Here is a 15717-nt window from a genome sequence, read left to right on the forward strand (position 1 = left end):
GTCTCCTTTGGACCATTCATTTTAGAAGCACTTCACCACTGGTCCTTCCAAGGAAGAGGTCCCAGTATTTTCCATCTTTCTTACTGGGGAAGATGACTCAGTGCTGGTAACAGCTGACTGGTGACAGGTACTGTCAATATTCCCTTCTCAGAATTCTTTACATGACAACACAGCATTCATGGTTAATCATTAAGGTTCTTCAAATTGCTACTAATTATCTGGTTTTGTGTTCCATGGGCTCTAGTGTACAAACCCCAAACAGTCCAAGTACAGAATGGGTGTGGAAAATACCGTATTGCAGAGTTGATGGAGGTAAAGCTCCTGTGATGTTTCTTCCCTGGATGAGAGCAGGAGGTGGAGCTCCAGACTGAGCACACCATGAAAATGAGAAGAAAGAGCAGAAAGACCAGAGCCTGGGCTGTACTGGCACAGGCTTTGTTGCTGCTTCCTGCCCTGTTCCCAGATGTCTCCTTAGTGAACCAAAGGCAGCATTACCTACTCCAAATTCACCTCTGTTCCCTTGTGGTGTTGCCCTTTCTCTCCCTCCATGCTGTGTCCTGCCTAACCTTGGAGCAGCTGGGGAGGATGGAACAGGCCCTGTCAATGATTCATTCCCAAGTTAGTGTTTGGAGATCATTATTCTGCTGAATTCCATAGGTAATGGTACAGGTGCCAGTGTGTATTATCAACTGAGTGCTTTGCCATCACATTAAGTGCTGTCTACAGAGTGCTATTTGTTCCACAGCTCATTGCGCCGCCAAATAAATCCGACCAGAGCTGTCAAAACTAATACATGTTGGGCTTTTTCTGATTTGAAGGGTACATTTTTGCTATCATTAAATTGTCAATAACGTTGTTATTTTGTAATAGGCCTGATGTGAATTGAGCACACTGTGGGAGAGGTTTGTAAGTTTTCCCACAGAGCTCTACTGAGGAGCCTTCGCTCCCAAATTTCTCCTCCCCTTGTGCTTGCCAGAAAATCCTTGTTCTGCTCTTACCATTACAGGATATTTCAGTTGCCTGGTTCTGGAATAAGTGAAAACTGGGTGGTTTTGCCTGACTTTCATTCAGATTTCCATTAGAACTCTTGAACCTGTAGCACTGGACATGAGCTTCCATCTCTCCTGTCCCTATTGTTTGGAAGCTGCTAAAGTTCTGTACAAATATTGGACCAAAGGAAGAGCTGCTCTACTGTTCTCTCTTCTTTTATGCAGGTTACCTTTCCAAATGCACAAGCTGAAGCCTCTGATGTAGAAAAACCAGCAGCTGTGCTTGTGGAGAGTGGCCCAGTAGCTTACAACCCTGATGAAGAGGTGGAAGAGGAAGAGGTAGAAGAAGATGAAGATCACTGCATGAGCGCCTTGCAGTTAATGGGAGGAAATGGTGAGCTGGGGCTATCATCTCTGGTGCTGTGGGCTTTGTTCCTGCAGGGGTGGGGACACACAGGATTCTCCTACTTGTCCCTGACCCGGAGCTCCTGCTGCCTTTTCATCATTGCCCATTCCTGTGCGAAGCCTGGAATCACCCTTGTCTGAAAGCTGACCTTAGAGACACCTCCTGAGAAAACTTTGCATCTCGAGCTTTAGGCTAAGAGATTCTCAAGAACAAGCTGAAGTGTGAGGTGTTTTCCAGAATTAGGTTTATTAAGGTGGATCTGAGGAGTTAGAGGGTCAGTAACCCTTCCATTGGCTGTGCCTGGAGCCCCCTGAGCCTCCCCTCCCTGCTCCTTGTGCCTCCTCAGTGGAGGCTGCAGGGATGTCCAGGCTGTCCATGAGCCCTGGGGACTTGTCTGTCCAGCTCAAAACAGAACAAATCATCACACTCTGTTTCTGGGGAAGGTGTTAGGAGGAAGCAGATGTTCCCCAAGTGCAGGAATGGCATTGGTGGTGCATGTATGGTACACAGATGTGTGCTAATTTCTTTGGGTTACCCAGCAAAGCCACTGGTTTAATTAGATTTCTTTGCTGGCAGGAAAAGGCAGTCTCCTCTCCACTGTGGTTTTTCCTAGCTGGACACATCCACATTTATCCTTTATTAAAAACTTCCCTTTAGAAGTTAAGCTTTGAAAATACACAAAATTATTTTTAAAATGGGAGCTGCTAATTATGGGTTGGAAAGACTCAAGATGGGAATAAGTTTCCTACTGAAATGTTATTTACTGCAAAAGTCTTTCCATCACTATTCATTTAGTTTTCATGGACAATATGTATACATTTCACAAAAGTGTCTGTTGCTTTTAAATTGATTTCTCTGCTGGAAAATAATTGCTGAACTGTAGGAAAAACAGTTTGTTGCCTGCATTTATTATTAGAATAACGTTCCCAAGAAAAGGCATCCATGTGGGGGAGGGTGGGTCTATGTTTATTAATAAACCCCCCACAAAAATAGAATAAAGGTCACTGAGTTTTTGTTTTTTTTTCTTTGTGAATGTTACTAATTTTGAACCATTCTGAGAACATTCCACTACTCCCTGTCTGGTCTGGACAACAGCTGAAAAATTAGAGTTAAAAAATAAAAATAAAGAGGAAAAGAAAAGGAGTATTCCCAGAATTCGAATGCAGGTGTACAGAGCTGCTCAGAACAGCAAATAACTCTTTCCTAGCTGCTTTCTCTGTGGATTTTAGACCTGTCTGCTTGGAATAACTACATGAATTACAGATGGTGAACTTCACCCATTCTACACAAATCATTATAGATTACACTTAATTCTGCTTCTGAGCATTTGCTTGTCTCTTTGGGTGAGATGTTGCCCTGTATTGGATTTGGAAAATAAAGTTTAACTTTCTTCTTATGTAATAATTATCCATAGGTTCTGCACAGCAGAAAATATCTGTGTCAGTGCATTCAGAAGCACACAGAAGAGAAATTGGTGCATTAGAAACATACAGACTTGCCTTCTGACACACAGCACAGTCTTTGCACTCAGTATTGTTTAAGAAAACAAAACTGGATTTAAAAATCTGGGCAAAGATTTTAAGTCTAGAAGTAAGAAGATAGGGGAGATCGGAGTCAGATGCATTGGTCAGGATTCGTTCCAGGGCTCTTTTGATGCTGATGGAAACTCTGAGCTATCTCTGAACCCTTGCAATTTCAGCTCATAAATCCATGAATAATATAAACAAACCAGCTTTTTCCTTGGTGCCTGTATCTGGTGAAAAATGGGCCTACTTGTAAATGTAATGCTGCTGCTTATCAGCCACTGTGTGCCAAGTCACTTGTGGCAATCAGGCTTGATCACCTTAGCTTCTAAATTAAACCAAGTATTTCACTTTTACATGTGCCAAGTATTCCTAAATGAGGGTGTAATGACAAGTGAGAAGAGATATTTACACATACATGCTTAAAAATAATTTTATTTCATTGAGGGAAGTACATGCAAGAACCTTTTTAGGCCTAAGAAAACAGATGATTTTTAAAATGCTTGCCTAAGGCAAAATTTATCTTGTAGTTACATAGCAAGAGAACAACCTTAAAGAAGCAATACTTCTATTGTGTTTTCTATCTACCCAGAATATTTGCATTTTTATATGCCCTTGTCTTTGTGTGTTTCAGATTATGGCTGTGATATGGATGAAGATGATGGCTATTAGCTCCATTTACTTCCAGGGGACATGGGCTGTGTCTTGTTCTCAGCAAATCTTCGGTCTTCAAACTCTATGAATAGTGAAAGAAGCTGTCTATGGTCAGCAAATGTAATCAAACAATCCTTACTTTTGTAAAGTGAATTCGAGGTTGGCATTGGGTCTGGTCAGTTTACATTGACCCACAACCCAGCAATAACCAGTTTGGATTCCTACTTGAATTTATTTTTATTTTGGTGGATCATAGATGGAGAATTAAATTAATGAGAGTAATGTTTCCAGAGAACAAAAGAAATGAGACAAAACAGACTGTGCATGAAGCCTGTGTGGCTGAAAGCAGCCCATCTCTTATTTATGTGACTGCTTTTAGGCATACTGCTGAAAGGGAGCAGGTTGAAGGACAAGGCCTGTTGATTATTTGAGTACAGGAGCATTAGTCAGTCTCATCATGCTACAACTGACAGAAAGAAATGTTTCCAACCTGGATTGTGAATGCGACCATGTTACTGTATATGAGTTCCCTTACCCACCCCTGTCAAAAGTTAATGACAAGTTATATATTTGCAGAGCAGCACTGGTTTTCTGAAACAGAGTAAATACTTCTGTATATTAGTAAATTCATGGATTTCTTAAAATATCTGACAGTAGAAGGCAATGAAGAACTGTCTTCCACCGTGAGTCTGATGTGGTTTTTGTGGAAGGAGGGAGAACACCTGGGTCGGGTAGAAAGTGCAGGGAGCAAGGAGGCAAAGATGCTGTGCTCATGAGCTGTTGCTGGGCATCCTTAGGGAAAGCCAGGTCTTCTTTAGGCTGGTGTTGCTGCAGGAGAGTCACTCTGGCCATCTCTGTGGAGCTGTTCTTGCCTGACTAAGTTGGAGTGAAGGTCTGCTCCCAAGAGCTGCTGGTCTCTAAAACCAGTTGAAAGAAAGAGAAAGCTGAGCTTTTTAATAAATAAGCTAGCATCTGCTTTGACTGAATTTAATTTAATGTAATTTGCTTAGCATTCACTGGGTAAATTAAAGGTCACCATGCAGCAGCCTGACTTTCATGGCTCAAATCCCACCCTTGAACAGTTGTTGCTATGTGAATAAAGCTGGAGCTCCAGCCCTGTGTGCCCTGAAATGTCAGCAGGCAGGTCCTCTGTCACAGATAGATCAGTTCTGGCAGTGCCATGAGAGCAGGGGTCAGGAGTGGAGCCCCTGTGGGCAGATCCCACCCTGGTGCCTCTGACCTGCCTTCCCCTGGCACTGCTGGACCCGAGGCTCTCGGCTCCGTGGGAAATCCACTGCACTCTGGATCACACTCTTGATGTCTGCAGCTGATGTTTCCATCTCCCTCCCTTATCTGATGACAATCATGAAAACCGTAATGCTGCAGGCTTCTCTTAACACCAGGGAAAGATGGATATTTATCTTACCAGCACGGTTTCTGTTCAGCTGTGTCTCCTGGTCGGGTCTTCCTTCCTATCTTTTTTGAGGAGTGCTCATTACTAAAGCGCCATCCATCATCCTGCTGCAGAGATTGGATTGTGGCAGGAAGAGAAGCTGCTTCAGAATGCTCTGCCAGACAGGGTGATGATCGTGCTCACATCTGAGGTCATCACCAAAGAGGAGAAGGGCCACAGGGCCTTCCACACTTCCATTCTTCTCTATCCCTCTTGGTAGCTTGCGTAAGATGGATCATGCAAGTCGAGCAAGAGTGAGTGCTTTTTTTAGGAGCAGACTTGATACTGTTTGGCTGGTAAATATGGTTTGGTGGGTTGTATCTGTGAGGAATTTTTGAGCCCTGTATAGGAGTATTTCTGTAGTGACTTATTAGAAGCAGAACTTAGTAACAAAATTGGTGTGGTAAGGCTACTGGAAAGAAGAGCTCTTCTGAACCAGATTCCAGTTGCTTAGTTTACAGCACTTAAGTGGAAAGAAGAGATTCCTTGTAATTCTTAGGAGAAAAGCTGGCATTTTCACCAAAAAGCTATAGATTTTTTTTCTGACATTTTATAAATACTGCACAGAAACTGATACTGAGGAGATAAACCTTTCTACCTCTCTTTTATCTACACCATAAAATAGAAGTATGCTATAAGCAGACAGTTTTCTAAAAAGTGGTTTGTTTTATCAAAGTTTGTGCTCTGCAAGTCTTTGAGACCGTTGAGTTTGATTGTTTGGGTTTGAATTAACCTTCCATAGCACTGCTACAAATATACTCTCAGTAAATTCTCAAGGCTTGGGTTTTATTCCAAGGTACACAGTATTCTCTATGCAGGAAATAAACATGCATAAATAAACATGTGTATGACTCATGTAGGTCGAGTGCTTTTCTCAAATGCAAGATGTTGGCTCTTAAAGAAACCGCTAAGATGGGCTAAGATGGATATTGCTGAGGGTCCAGTCTCCTGGTTTGTTCCCCCACAGGATACCAAACCTGCTGCCAGGGTGGTGGTATTGTGTGTGGGAGCTGAGAGCCCACCCAAATAACTACAGCTAGGAAATTTGAATTTCAGTAGTACATTGTGTTGCTGAGAACATTGTTTTGTGCACTGCAAGTAGAGGGTTGCAGTTTTTGAATGCTCTCATATGATTTGATTAGGAAAGGCCATCAGGCAATCTGCTGGAAGAGCAAGGAAAAAAAATAAAGACCTACAATTCCATAGCATCTCAGTATTGCTGGTGAAGTTAATGGCATGGTTTCTGTACAGGATTCCTAAAGAAAGGATATTGGATAGGCAGACTTCACTCTGAGCTTCTTAAGCTATAGTGGTTATGTACATTTTTAATTTATTGGTGACTTACTGGGATTTTTGTAATGTTCATTCCTTTTTCTTTTAACTAAGCTCAGGAAATGTAAACAGATTTGAACATGCTAGTTTCTGTTTTTATAGATAGTCATTAAAATGTAAAAGGATTAACACTGCATTAACTCTGTTTACTACTGTTGGTATAGCTGGACAATTTTGTTGTGTATAAGTAAGCCCAAATTCACTCGGAGTAATTTGGATCCTGCTTTTCTCAGGATTCTGATTATGATGTAAAGAGCTTATAAGGCTTCAACATTTGTTATTCTTAGATCATCTTCCTTGAAGCCACACAAGCTGTGTATCATTTGGTTTGTTGCAGAAAGCACATCTCTTGCTGCAAGTCACTTTGCTTGACAGGCAAAATTCTCCAGCTGTTGCATCCAGCTTGTCTGCCATGCAGCCTTTTAACACTCTGGTATTGTGGGAGTAAAAAAAAAGAAATAAGGAAAATAATGGGCTTCTTCACTGTGCTGAGTGCATTTTCAGTGTCTTAATCATCTGTGACATTTCTTTAAAATCAGTGTGTTCAGTACAGCAACTTTTAAATGGTGCCAGACAGCCTTGTCTTGAGGGTTAAACATGTTCATCAAAAAAGTCCTTGCCATCCTGATGACTTGTTTGTGTTCTTTGGATTGCATTGAAACCCCAGATGCAGATGTGTACAGTTAGAGTTTGCCTAATAAATGTTCTGTTTCTTATTTTTGTGTTGAATCCTTGTATTTGGTTCAGTTAGTGCCAAGGAAATGAAACCTTTTTGATGTATGCATATGTACCATCCTTCCACAACCATGAGTCATGTTAACCTTTTTTACTGTAATATATTTGCTGTAAATAAAAAATAAAACCTTTACATAGCCCATCTGTTACTATGATGCTCTCCTGATGATTTCTGATTTTTCTGTCTTAGTTCTTAAAAATGCTCTGTTTTGATTGCTGCATGATTGGTTGGTCGTGGCCAAAATTTGTCATTTAGAGCTTTCTTTTGTCTCTAAAAGGGAAGACACAACAATCAGGCAAGTGTTTTTTACAAGATACTGTTCCACTGATAGATGTAGATACTTTCTGTAAAGTGCATAACATTAATGAGGTTTTTCCACTAAGCTGTATAATTAACTGACTGTGGGAACAATATATGGTGTGTGTATTTAGTGGAACTGTTCCAGTGCTTGTTTCTGAAAGTTGTATCTTGATAAATAAGGTGTGTGCTGAGTTAAAAATCATGTTATTTTATCAACATCTGGCTGCCACAGTTTGGAGACAAAAATCCACATCTGCCCTTTGTACAGATGGGTGTTTGCTCCTTTTAGTTTTTGCTGGAAAACGAGGTACTACTGGATCCTCAGGAGTGTCTCTGCAAAGTTTTAGCCTATAAAAGGATGATTAACAGTAGATTTGATAAGGTAGTATGTGTCATTCCAGCATTTCACTGTGTTCCCATAGTGTGATCAAGGCACACTTCTGCTCTCATTGACATTGGGATGTTTTTATCTGAATTTCTCTTCAGCTGTTCCAGCCATTTCCCCTGGGAGTTGGGCACTTCTCCAGCAGTGTCCATCACGGATGCCCTCTCCCTGCTAACATCTGAGCTGTTAAAAAGTTCTGACTGCCTTGGCCTCATCTTTTCTGCTCTTCCCAAGCTGTACAGCTCTTGGCTTTGTCCTCTCATTTTTCTCTTCTGTGCCACACCATAACAAAATCCATTCTGTCCCCACAGCTGCATTCATCAAATATGCCTCCTTTAATGGTCTCAGAAGTTAAATAATGCTAATAAAGCTGAAATCTTACAAGGCTTTATATTACCTTCATTTGTCACCAGTAGGTCATAGCACTTTTGTTCTTATGTTTGTGTTTTGTAATGCAGAAGAGGCTGTTGCAGTTTTCTACTCCTGTCTCTTCTATAAGAAGAGTTACAGCACATTATTCAGGGTTTTTTTTGCCCACCCTGATACCTGGCAGTGATCTTGGTGAGTGGTGGTTGTTTAACAAAAGGAGTTAAGTACATGAGAAAGGAGGCTCAGTGAGAATTCAGGACTTAGGGCATAACAAATTTACTTGGTGAGTTGCTTCATTGTAATTATTTTTTTCTTTCAGGACCTGTTGTGCATTCTCATGGAAATTAGGGAGGCACATACAGTTCATAAAAATGCAAAATAAAATTCTCTTCTTGCCTTGGGACTCCAGGAGCACAGGATTTAACAACGTGTAGCCTGAACTGTACATTTGTTATTGTGTGGGAGGGCAGTAAGTCACACAGTACTGGGCACGAGGATGGCAATCACTGTGTTACCCATTTCTATTGCCAAATTTTAGCAAGAATGCTTTCTTAGTGCTCTCAGTGTTCCTAGTAAAGTTTCTCAATTCTTTAAAAGCAGAAAAATACAGCAAATGAAAGGAATTTGAACAGAGCAATGAAAAGAAACAGTACCAGCACTCTGATTTCCAGGTAATTTTTCTTCAGTGCTCTTCTGTGGGAAAAGTAAAAGGGATTTGTGCACAGAGACTAAAAGGGGCAAAAGCTGCATCTTGGCAGCAGCAGAGGTGAGGCAGTGTTGTCCATTTTCCACACAAGAGTTCCAGACTCTTCTGTTTCATGGTATATCCTGCATTATATTCATCATTTATAGCCTGAGCAGTCCACTGGAGGGTATTGAAAGAGGTAGGACACCAAGCCAGATGAGGAAGAAGAGATAGTGAGCTATCATTGTTTCTTGAGTGGAAAAAAAAATATTAATTATTTAGAGTGAGTTTAAGGGTTGTAGTTTGATGTTAAGGAGAAAAGCTGCATTAAAACCAGAAAGATGAGGGAATATTCTTTGTAATGATGTGCACTGCACTGTGCAAAAAGCAGTGAGTATGAGGCAGGAAGAGCTTTGCTGGTTGACATCACTCAAGGATCTGTGCTGTTACCAACAGTCTCTAGAGGTGGTAGCAGTAGTGAAGGAAGGGATAGAAGTGCTCTGGGGTAAAACAGAATACTGTGGGTAAAACCAGTCCTGGTGTAAAACCAGATACTAAGTCCCCTTTTTACTCTGTCAAGCCATGTCTAATTAAACAACAAAGAGGAGTTATCTAGAGTTACCTATTCTGCTGCTTTTAATATAAATGGGGATGGCTGAGGTTGTCAGAACTTTCTAGGTGGTCACAGCCTTTCTCTGAGCTGGGTGTGTTGTAATTGAATAAGAGTTCTTCAGCACAGCACTGTGTCTGGGAAACAGATTAATCCTTGTATCGGCTGTGATTCCTGCCCATGCTCTGGGAGCTCAGCAGAGGAGAGTCCAACACACACCAGCACCATTCAGGTAAGATTCATGGGTTGGCATGGCATAAAATACAGCTAAAGCAAATGTTTTCAAAACTCTACTCGCTGCTTTCAAGCAAATTCTTACGCAAGGCCACTGAGAAATTGTTAGTTACTGCTGCATGGTGCATTAAATCAGTAGGACCTATGATAAGCTCTGAGGTCTCCAACAGCAAATCAGCACGATGTAAATCATTGTGTTTTCTTTCTGGGCCATCAGGCACCACGAGACAGAGTCTGAGTGTATTTTCTGCCTGTGGTAAGATGAAGGATCTTTCATCTTGTTCATCTTCCCAGTATAATTTATGTTGGTTCAGAGTTGCTGGCTGCACTGCATGAATAAGATGCCATCTGAAACACTTTTGGCCAGTGCTCTTGGCACACGTGCAAGTGTGGACTTTGTGATCTCCCCTGTCCTCTTGGTGGGCAAAAGGTCTCTGTCAGCAGGGGTAGTGGCAGCCCTGTAAAGCTGCCCAGCACAGACCCCAGGTATTGTCACCGCCTGTGGATGTAGCACAGAGTGCAGGGGGCTACACCAAAGGTGAGACGTGACAGTACATCAGTTAGAAGATAACAAATTTTATGTGAGTGGGGAGAACCATTGCACTAATCACACTGCAGAGAGGTGCTTTAGGGGTCCCAAGGGCTGCGTTCAGCCCATTGATCAGTCCCATCTGTTAATCTACCACAGCAGGTATGAAGCTCAGAAGGAGATAAGCAATTAAGGCCATCTGTGACACCTCAAGTGAAGATCAGCAGTAGGCAGGATGAAGACACAGCCATTACAGGACTTAGCAGAGCTTTGAAAGGCAGGTTGTAGCTCTGCCAGTTAATTTCAAGCCTACTTTCACAGTCAGGCTTAGCTGTCATTAAATTCTTGGTTATATCTTAGGTTGATAGGGCCATAGGGTGGCTTGCTATCCAAGAAAGTGCTTTGGGGGGTTTTGGGGTGGGATGTGTGTGTTTTTTTAAGTTATTCCCTCTGTTGCCATATTTTGCAAGGACTGTGCTTAGGATTGTGGCTTTCCTTCTGAGCAGAGTCCTCGGTGCTCAGCAGGAGTAAGCAATCACTACTGAGGAGCAGAGATGTTAAATGAGACAAAAAGCAGGGGGAAGCAGCACAAACAGAGAATGGTGGTGAAACATGGAGTGTGAAAGTATCAGGTGGTCCAGGTATCAGAACCAGGGATGTCCCACGTCAGAGGTGAAGAAGCGAGCAGCGAGTGGAGGAGACGTGGTCTGGTAAGCTGTGACCTGAAATTCCTCCTCATTTCAGCTCTGAGATGGGCTCTCTGTTCCCTAATACTGCTGAGGGGGGTGGTGGAACCATCTCAGATGGCTCCCCATGGCTATCCTTACCCTTTGCCACTAATTGCTCACAGGGGCATGAACCCAGTTTGTTCTTCTGCTGGTGATTACAGCCAGATCCTGCCCAGCTCTGTGACTCCACAGGAAAAGGGACTGGGATGTAATGGCAACAGCTCCTTTTCCTGGAAAGAGCAGTGCTGTCCCTTGGGGTTTCGCCCAAGCCTTTGCTCTGAGTCTGGCTGATCACTGTCCTTGATGATCTCACCATGATTTCTCATCTCTTGTTTGATTTCTGAGCAACTCAAGGAAGTGAATGTGAGGGCTGAGGGAATCTAGAACCACCAAGGGATTCTGGCAAGTGCACGTAGATCTTTAACAGGAATGTTGTCTGCCCTTCTCTGTAATGTACCAGTCACTGGTATTTTTGGAAGAGAAGGATGCTGAGAAATAGTTCCTGGAAGTGTTGCTTTCAGTTGCTGTGTGTTAGGCAAATATCCTGAGAATAGGAATTGTATTATTTGTACAAGGAATATTCAAGGGGGCTGAAGTGTTCAGTCACTGTAATTAGCCATGGGAGTGAACATCATCAGCTTTCTGTGGAAGAACAGCAGATTGTTGCCATTGTCTTTCTAAATACCTGTCCTGTTTTCCCCTTTGCATATTTTACTATAAAATAAAATATTAAAGCTTTAAAAACTCTTCATTAGCTAGCAGATGGTTTTGCAAGTTGCTTTAATGAGATGAAGAAAACTTTAATGGCAGACATTTAAAGTTGTGTTTAGACAGACTATTGCCATTGGAAAAATCTAGTGAATGTTTTCTCCATGTTTTTGACAGAACTTGGCACTAGATTATGTACTAGGAAATAGAAAGGGATGATTTACACCAGCCAGTTCCCTCCCAAGTGTGGTTCTACATCAGTGCAACATTGTTGAGTCCCACAGTCATGTGCTGATTTACAGAGGTGCAAGGGGGGAGGAAAATATCATTAACTTGATGCAATTCAGGAGAAATAGTACATTTCTTGTATATTCACCTCATTCCCTTGCTGCAGTCAAGACATTTTTTGGGAAGCTTAGAGGCAGCCCCCTGACAGGCAGTGCAGCAGAGTGACAACTCCTTCTGGACATCTCTGGATGTCAGCATCAGCAGCATGTGGGGATGAGATAAATGAGGCTGGAGAGCACTGAGACCCTCTCCATGTGGGAAAACCTGGCCTTATCCTACTCCTGCTAAATTTCCTGAGGCATAAGATGCTTGTGCTGGAAGCAGGTAAGAACTTGGTGGACCAAAAAACCCTTTCCAGGCCTTGATGGTTCTTCCAGTTCTATATTTCTCTCTTGCACAACCAGTGCCATGTTCTTAGGAGGTGTGAGCTGCCTTACAGGAATATGTTCACATCCACAACACCCAGTCCTTGACAAGAGGTGTTTATATCCCTTTAAACATGTGAATTCTTGTTTGTGGTGGTGTGAGCAGCTGCTGACTCTCAGACCAGCTTCCTCCAAGGGTTGGTTTTGGCTGTGCAGGGTCTCAGCCTCATGGGGGCAGGGAGAGGGGAGTGTGTGCTGATTCATTTGCACAGCCAGAGGATCGACTCTCCATGTCCATACTGAGAGATGAATCATGCTTCACAAAGCAATAAAAAATGCCTCCTAAATGAGTAATTGCCTGGCTACCTCCTTAGGCTGTCCAACCCTTTGTTCCTCCTCTGGATGCTGACCGTGTTACACCTGGCCAAGCTTCAGTGTCAGCTTTTTGCACTGTTGGGGACCTTTGTCCTGCAGGTTTTTCTAGATCTGGCTGATCCAATCTCAAAAACTTTTTTTTTTTTTCAGATTTGGAAGAGCCTCACAGCTAAGCACAGGTCCTCAAGGAAATCCTTCCCCTTTCTCTCCAGATAAAGTGTGTAGGACCAACTACACACCAGCAAGAAATAACATCTCTAATGTGTGTAGGAGCTCTAATGAGAGACTTGTTAGAGATGCCCTGACCAATACAAAGAAGGGGAAATGGGACAGTTTGCTGGGATATTAACACTCAGCAGAGGAGAATTCTTCTACTTATGAGCCCTGAGGAAAATAACAGTTGGTCTGAAAAGCCCTGTGAGCTTCAAAGACTTGTCATGAAGTTTCCTTCCTCAAAAAGTAGTGTTTCCCTGCCAGCTGCTCAGGAGGAGCTTGGGATGCAGAGATCAGGGTGAACTGCCCTTCAGGATCCCAGTAGTGAAGGGATGTATCAAGGGAAGCACCAGCTCTTCATCTTCTCCCCTGCTCTGTGATATTAATACCAAATAGGAAGCATCCTCTGTCATTTTGTCACCATCCCTGCAGTCATCCCCATTAGCTCCTGAGCAGCTCTTTGGTAACACAGACCCTTGTCATGTTCTGCTGCTTCCTCTGTCCAACAGTGGGTATTTCTGTGGAGCCCTGTCCTGAAAGAAGGGTCACTTGCCAAGGGAAAACAATCCCTCCCTTTGCCAGGGACAGACAAGAAGCATCTCTGCCCCCTGCAGTAGATGGCCTACGTGATGAGCCCTGGCATACAGCCTTCAAGTGGCCACGGGGCTGATGAGCAGCAAATTGCCACCCACAGCTCTGTCATTCCTGCAGAATTCCAGTCAGCCCACTCCGGAGAGCTCTGCCAGGCTTGGCACTGCAGAGGTTACAGTTTCCAACTCTCAAATTGCAGTGCTGGCTTGTGTGGTGGCCAAGGGGACAAAGGGGCAGGAAGGAGCCCTGCGTTTCAGGTGGGTGAAGAAACACCTTTGCAGTTGGGAAGGTTTCCATGCCAGGGTGTTCTGGGAAGCAGACCCGTGTCTCTGTGGTCATACGAAAACATACAGGGACTCCTGTTCTTGCTCTGTTTTGACTGTGCACCATTGATGTGGCCTGTTTACATCACTGACTTCCAAATTCACCATTCTGGGCTCTCAGGTGTGGCAGTGCCAGCCACGCCCGCAGATATACACATGGCAGTCTACTCTCTAGGGACATTTTCCTTCATTTAAAGCCTTAGCTTGGTGACTCCCTGGGCTACCTGTTGCTCTCCACTGAATGCAAAGGAACTGCTGGTGAGTTGCTGGGACAGAGTGTCAATCTTGTAGGCACCTGTCTCACCTCTCCTTTATAGTCCTAATTGTTCTGAGGAAAGGAAAGGCTGGAGTGCCTCCCTTCTACTATTAACTAGCCATAGTGTGCCACAAAACAAAACAAAAGAGCTTTTAATGTATAGTCAGGCTGACTAGTCATCGTAAAATGTTGCACCATAAATATCTCAGATTAATAATTTGTTTATTTTCCCCTCCACAATAGGCAGGGGGAGCATTTGTGAGGCTGCTAAGCAATGCTCACTGCAGCTAAATTTGGTGTTCAGAACATGCTCATGCGATAGGCATCACAAAAACTTTGTGAAGAATGAAGACAATGTGAAATGTCTGAAGCACATGCAGAATAAATTGCAGCTGGCCTGTTTGCCCTGCACATTTATTGATGCTGCTGCTAGCTTCTTTCTCTGGCAGTTCCCACACTGAAGCTTTATTACTGAAGTTGTGTCACATCCTGGAGCCTGTGCTTGTTTAATGTGGGCTCCATCAGTGAAATCTGAAGTTCATGTGTGCCAAGTTAAGCCACATCCTGAAAGCTGTGGGTCTCCTCCTGTCCCTTGGCTCACTGCTGTGGTGCCTGTGTCCATGTGCTGCAGCTTGGACTCATCAGAAGCCCTCCAGGGAGATTCCCAGGATGCTCTGATCCCTCCAGAAGTGACTGCTCCATCTGCCTCTGGAACTCTTTTTTAAATGATGCTTCACCTGAAGGATCTAATTGATTTCAGGCACACCAGTGTGATAGGGAAGGAAAATGGGAGTTAGTGCCCTTCTCTGGGGCAGGGGGTCACTAAAGGGCAGGGCAGGTACTTAAGGCTCCAGGGAACACTTGCATCCCACGGAGAACAAGCTGTCCTCATTTCAATAGGGTAAAACAACAGGATGTCTCCTGGCAGCAGGAAGGGACTGAGTTTCTGAGTAAAAGAGTAAGTTTTCATGTCCCCTGGAAGGCTTCAAAGCTGTGCTATGGGTACATGTGGAGGCTTCTCCTTTTCACAGTGAGATGTGTCATGGGGTCAGCTGGCAGGAATGGCTTAAGGGTAACTCCGAGGAATGAAGGAGATGGTTACCATGGAAAGCTAGGGATGCTAGATGCCAATTTTTTAAAAGTTTAATTGCTCCCTGGATTTTCCAAACAGATTAATGGTGGTACTGCTTGAGTAAATAAGTGCTATTATTGCCATTTTGCTTCACCTGGCCTGTGTGAGCCAGGCATGGTTGAAGGCACCTGTGTAACCCTATGGCTGATCTCTCCCTGGAGCTGGGCAAACCTGTGAGCAGGACTCTAGGGCACGAATCCCAGTGCAACCCCTTCCCAGGGTAGTGGGGAATTCCTGTGGATTGTGGCAGAGCTCTGCCTGCAGGTTTGTTGAGAGGCCATCAGCAAAGTCAAGGAAAACAAAAGAAGTTAATTTCCTCCCAAAACAGCTCTCTGGAAGAGCTGTGCCTGTGATGGTGAGGATGAGTTGCCTGCCACGTTTGTGACTGTGGAGAGCAGAGGAAGGCGTGAGCTGCCCTGGAAAGTGGCAGGGAGGTGCAGGAGCCCTGGCTCTGGCTGGAAGGGCAGCATCCAAGTTAACCAAAGGTGTGAAAATTTCTGGGGAGACCCATCCCAGACCTTTGTATCACATGG

The 15717-nt window shown here is 43.6% G+C and overlaps 1 protein-coding gene across 1 annotated transcript in view; it reads left to right on the forward strand.

Moving 5' to 3' along the window:
- BRF1 (BRF1 RNA polymerase III transcription initiation factor subunit) overlaps nucleotides 1-7234 on the forward strand; it is a 172241-nt gene extending 165007 nt beyond the window's left edge. Inside the window, exons 17-18 of the mRNA XM_053979768.1 lie at nucleotides 1215-1383; nucleotides 3553-7234. Coding sequence (XP_053835743.1) covers nucleotides 1215-1383; nucleotides 3553-3590 — 207 coding nt within the window. The 3' untranslated portion in view covers nucleotides 3591-7234. The remainder of the gene's footprint in view (nucleotides 1-1214; nucleotides 1384-3552) is intronic.
- The last annotated feature ends 8483 nt before the right edge of the window (nucleotides 7235-15717 follow it).

Source organism: Vidua macroura, chromosome 6, assembly GCF_024509145.1.
Source record: "Vidua macroura isolate BioBank_ID:100142 chromosome 6, ASM2450914v1, whole genome shotgun sequence".
NCBI classification, from domain to species: domain Eukaryota; kingdom Metazoa; phylum Chordata; class Aves; order Passeriformes; family Viduidae; genus Vidua; species Vidua macroura.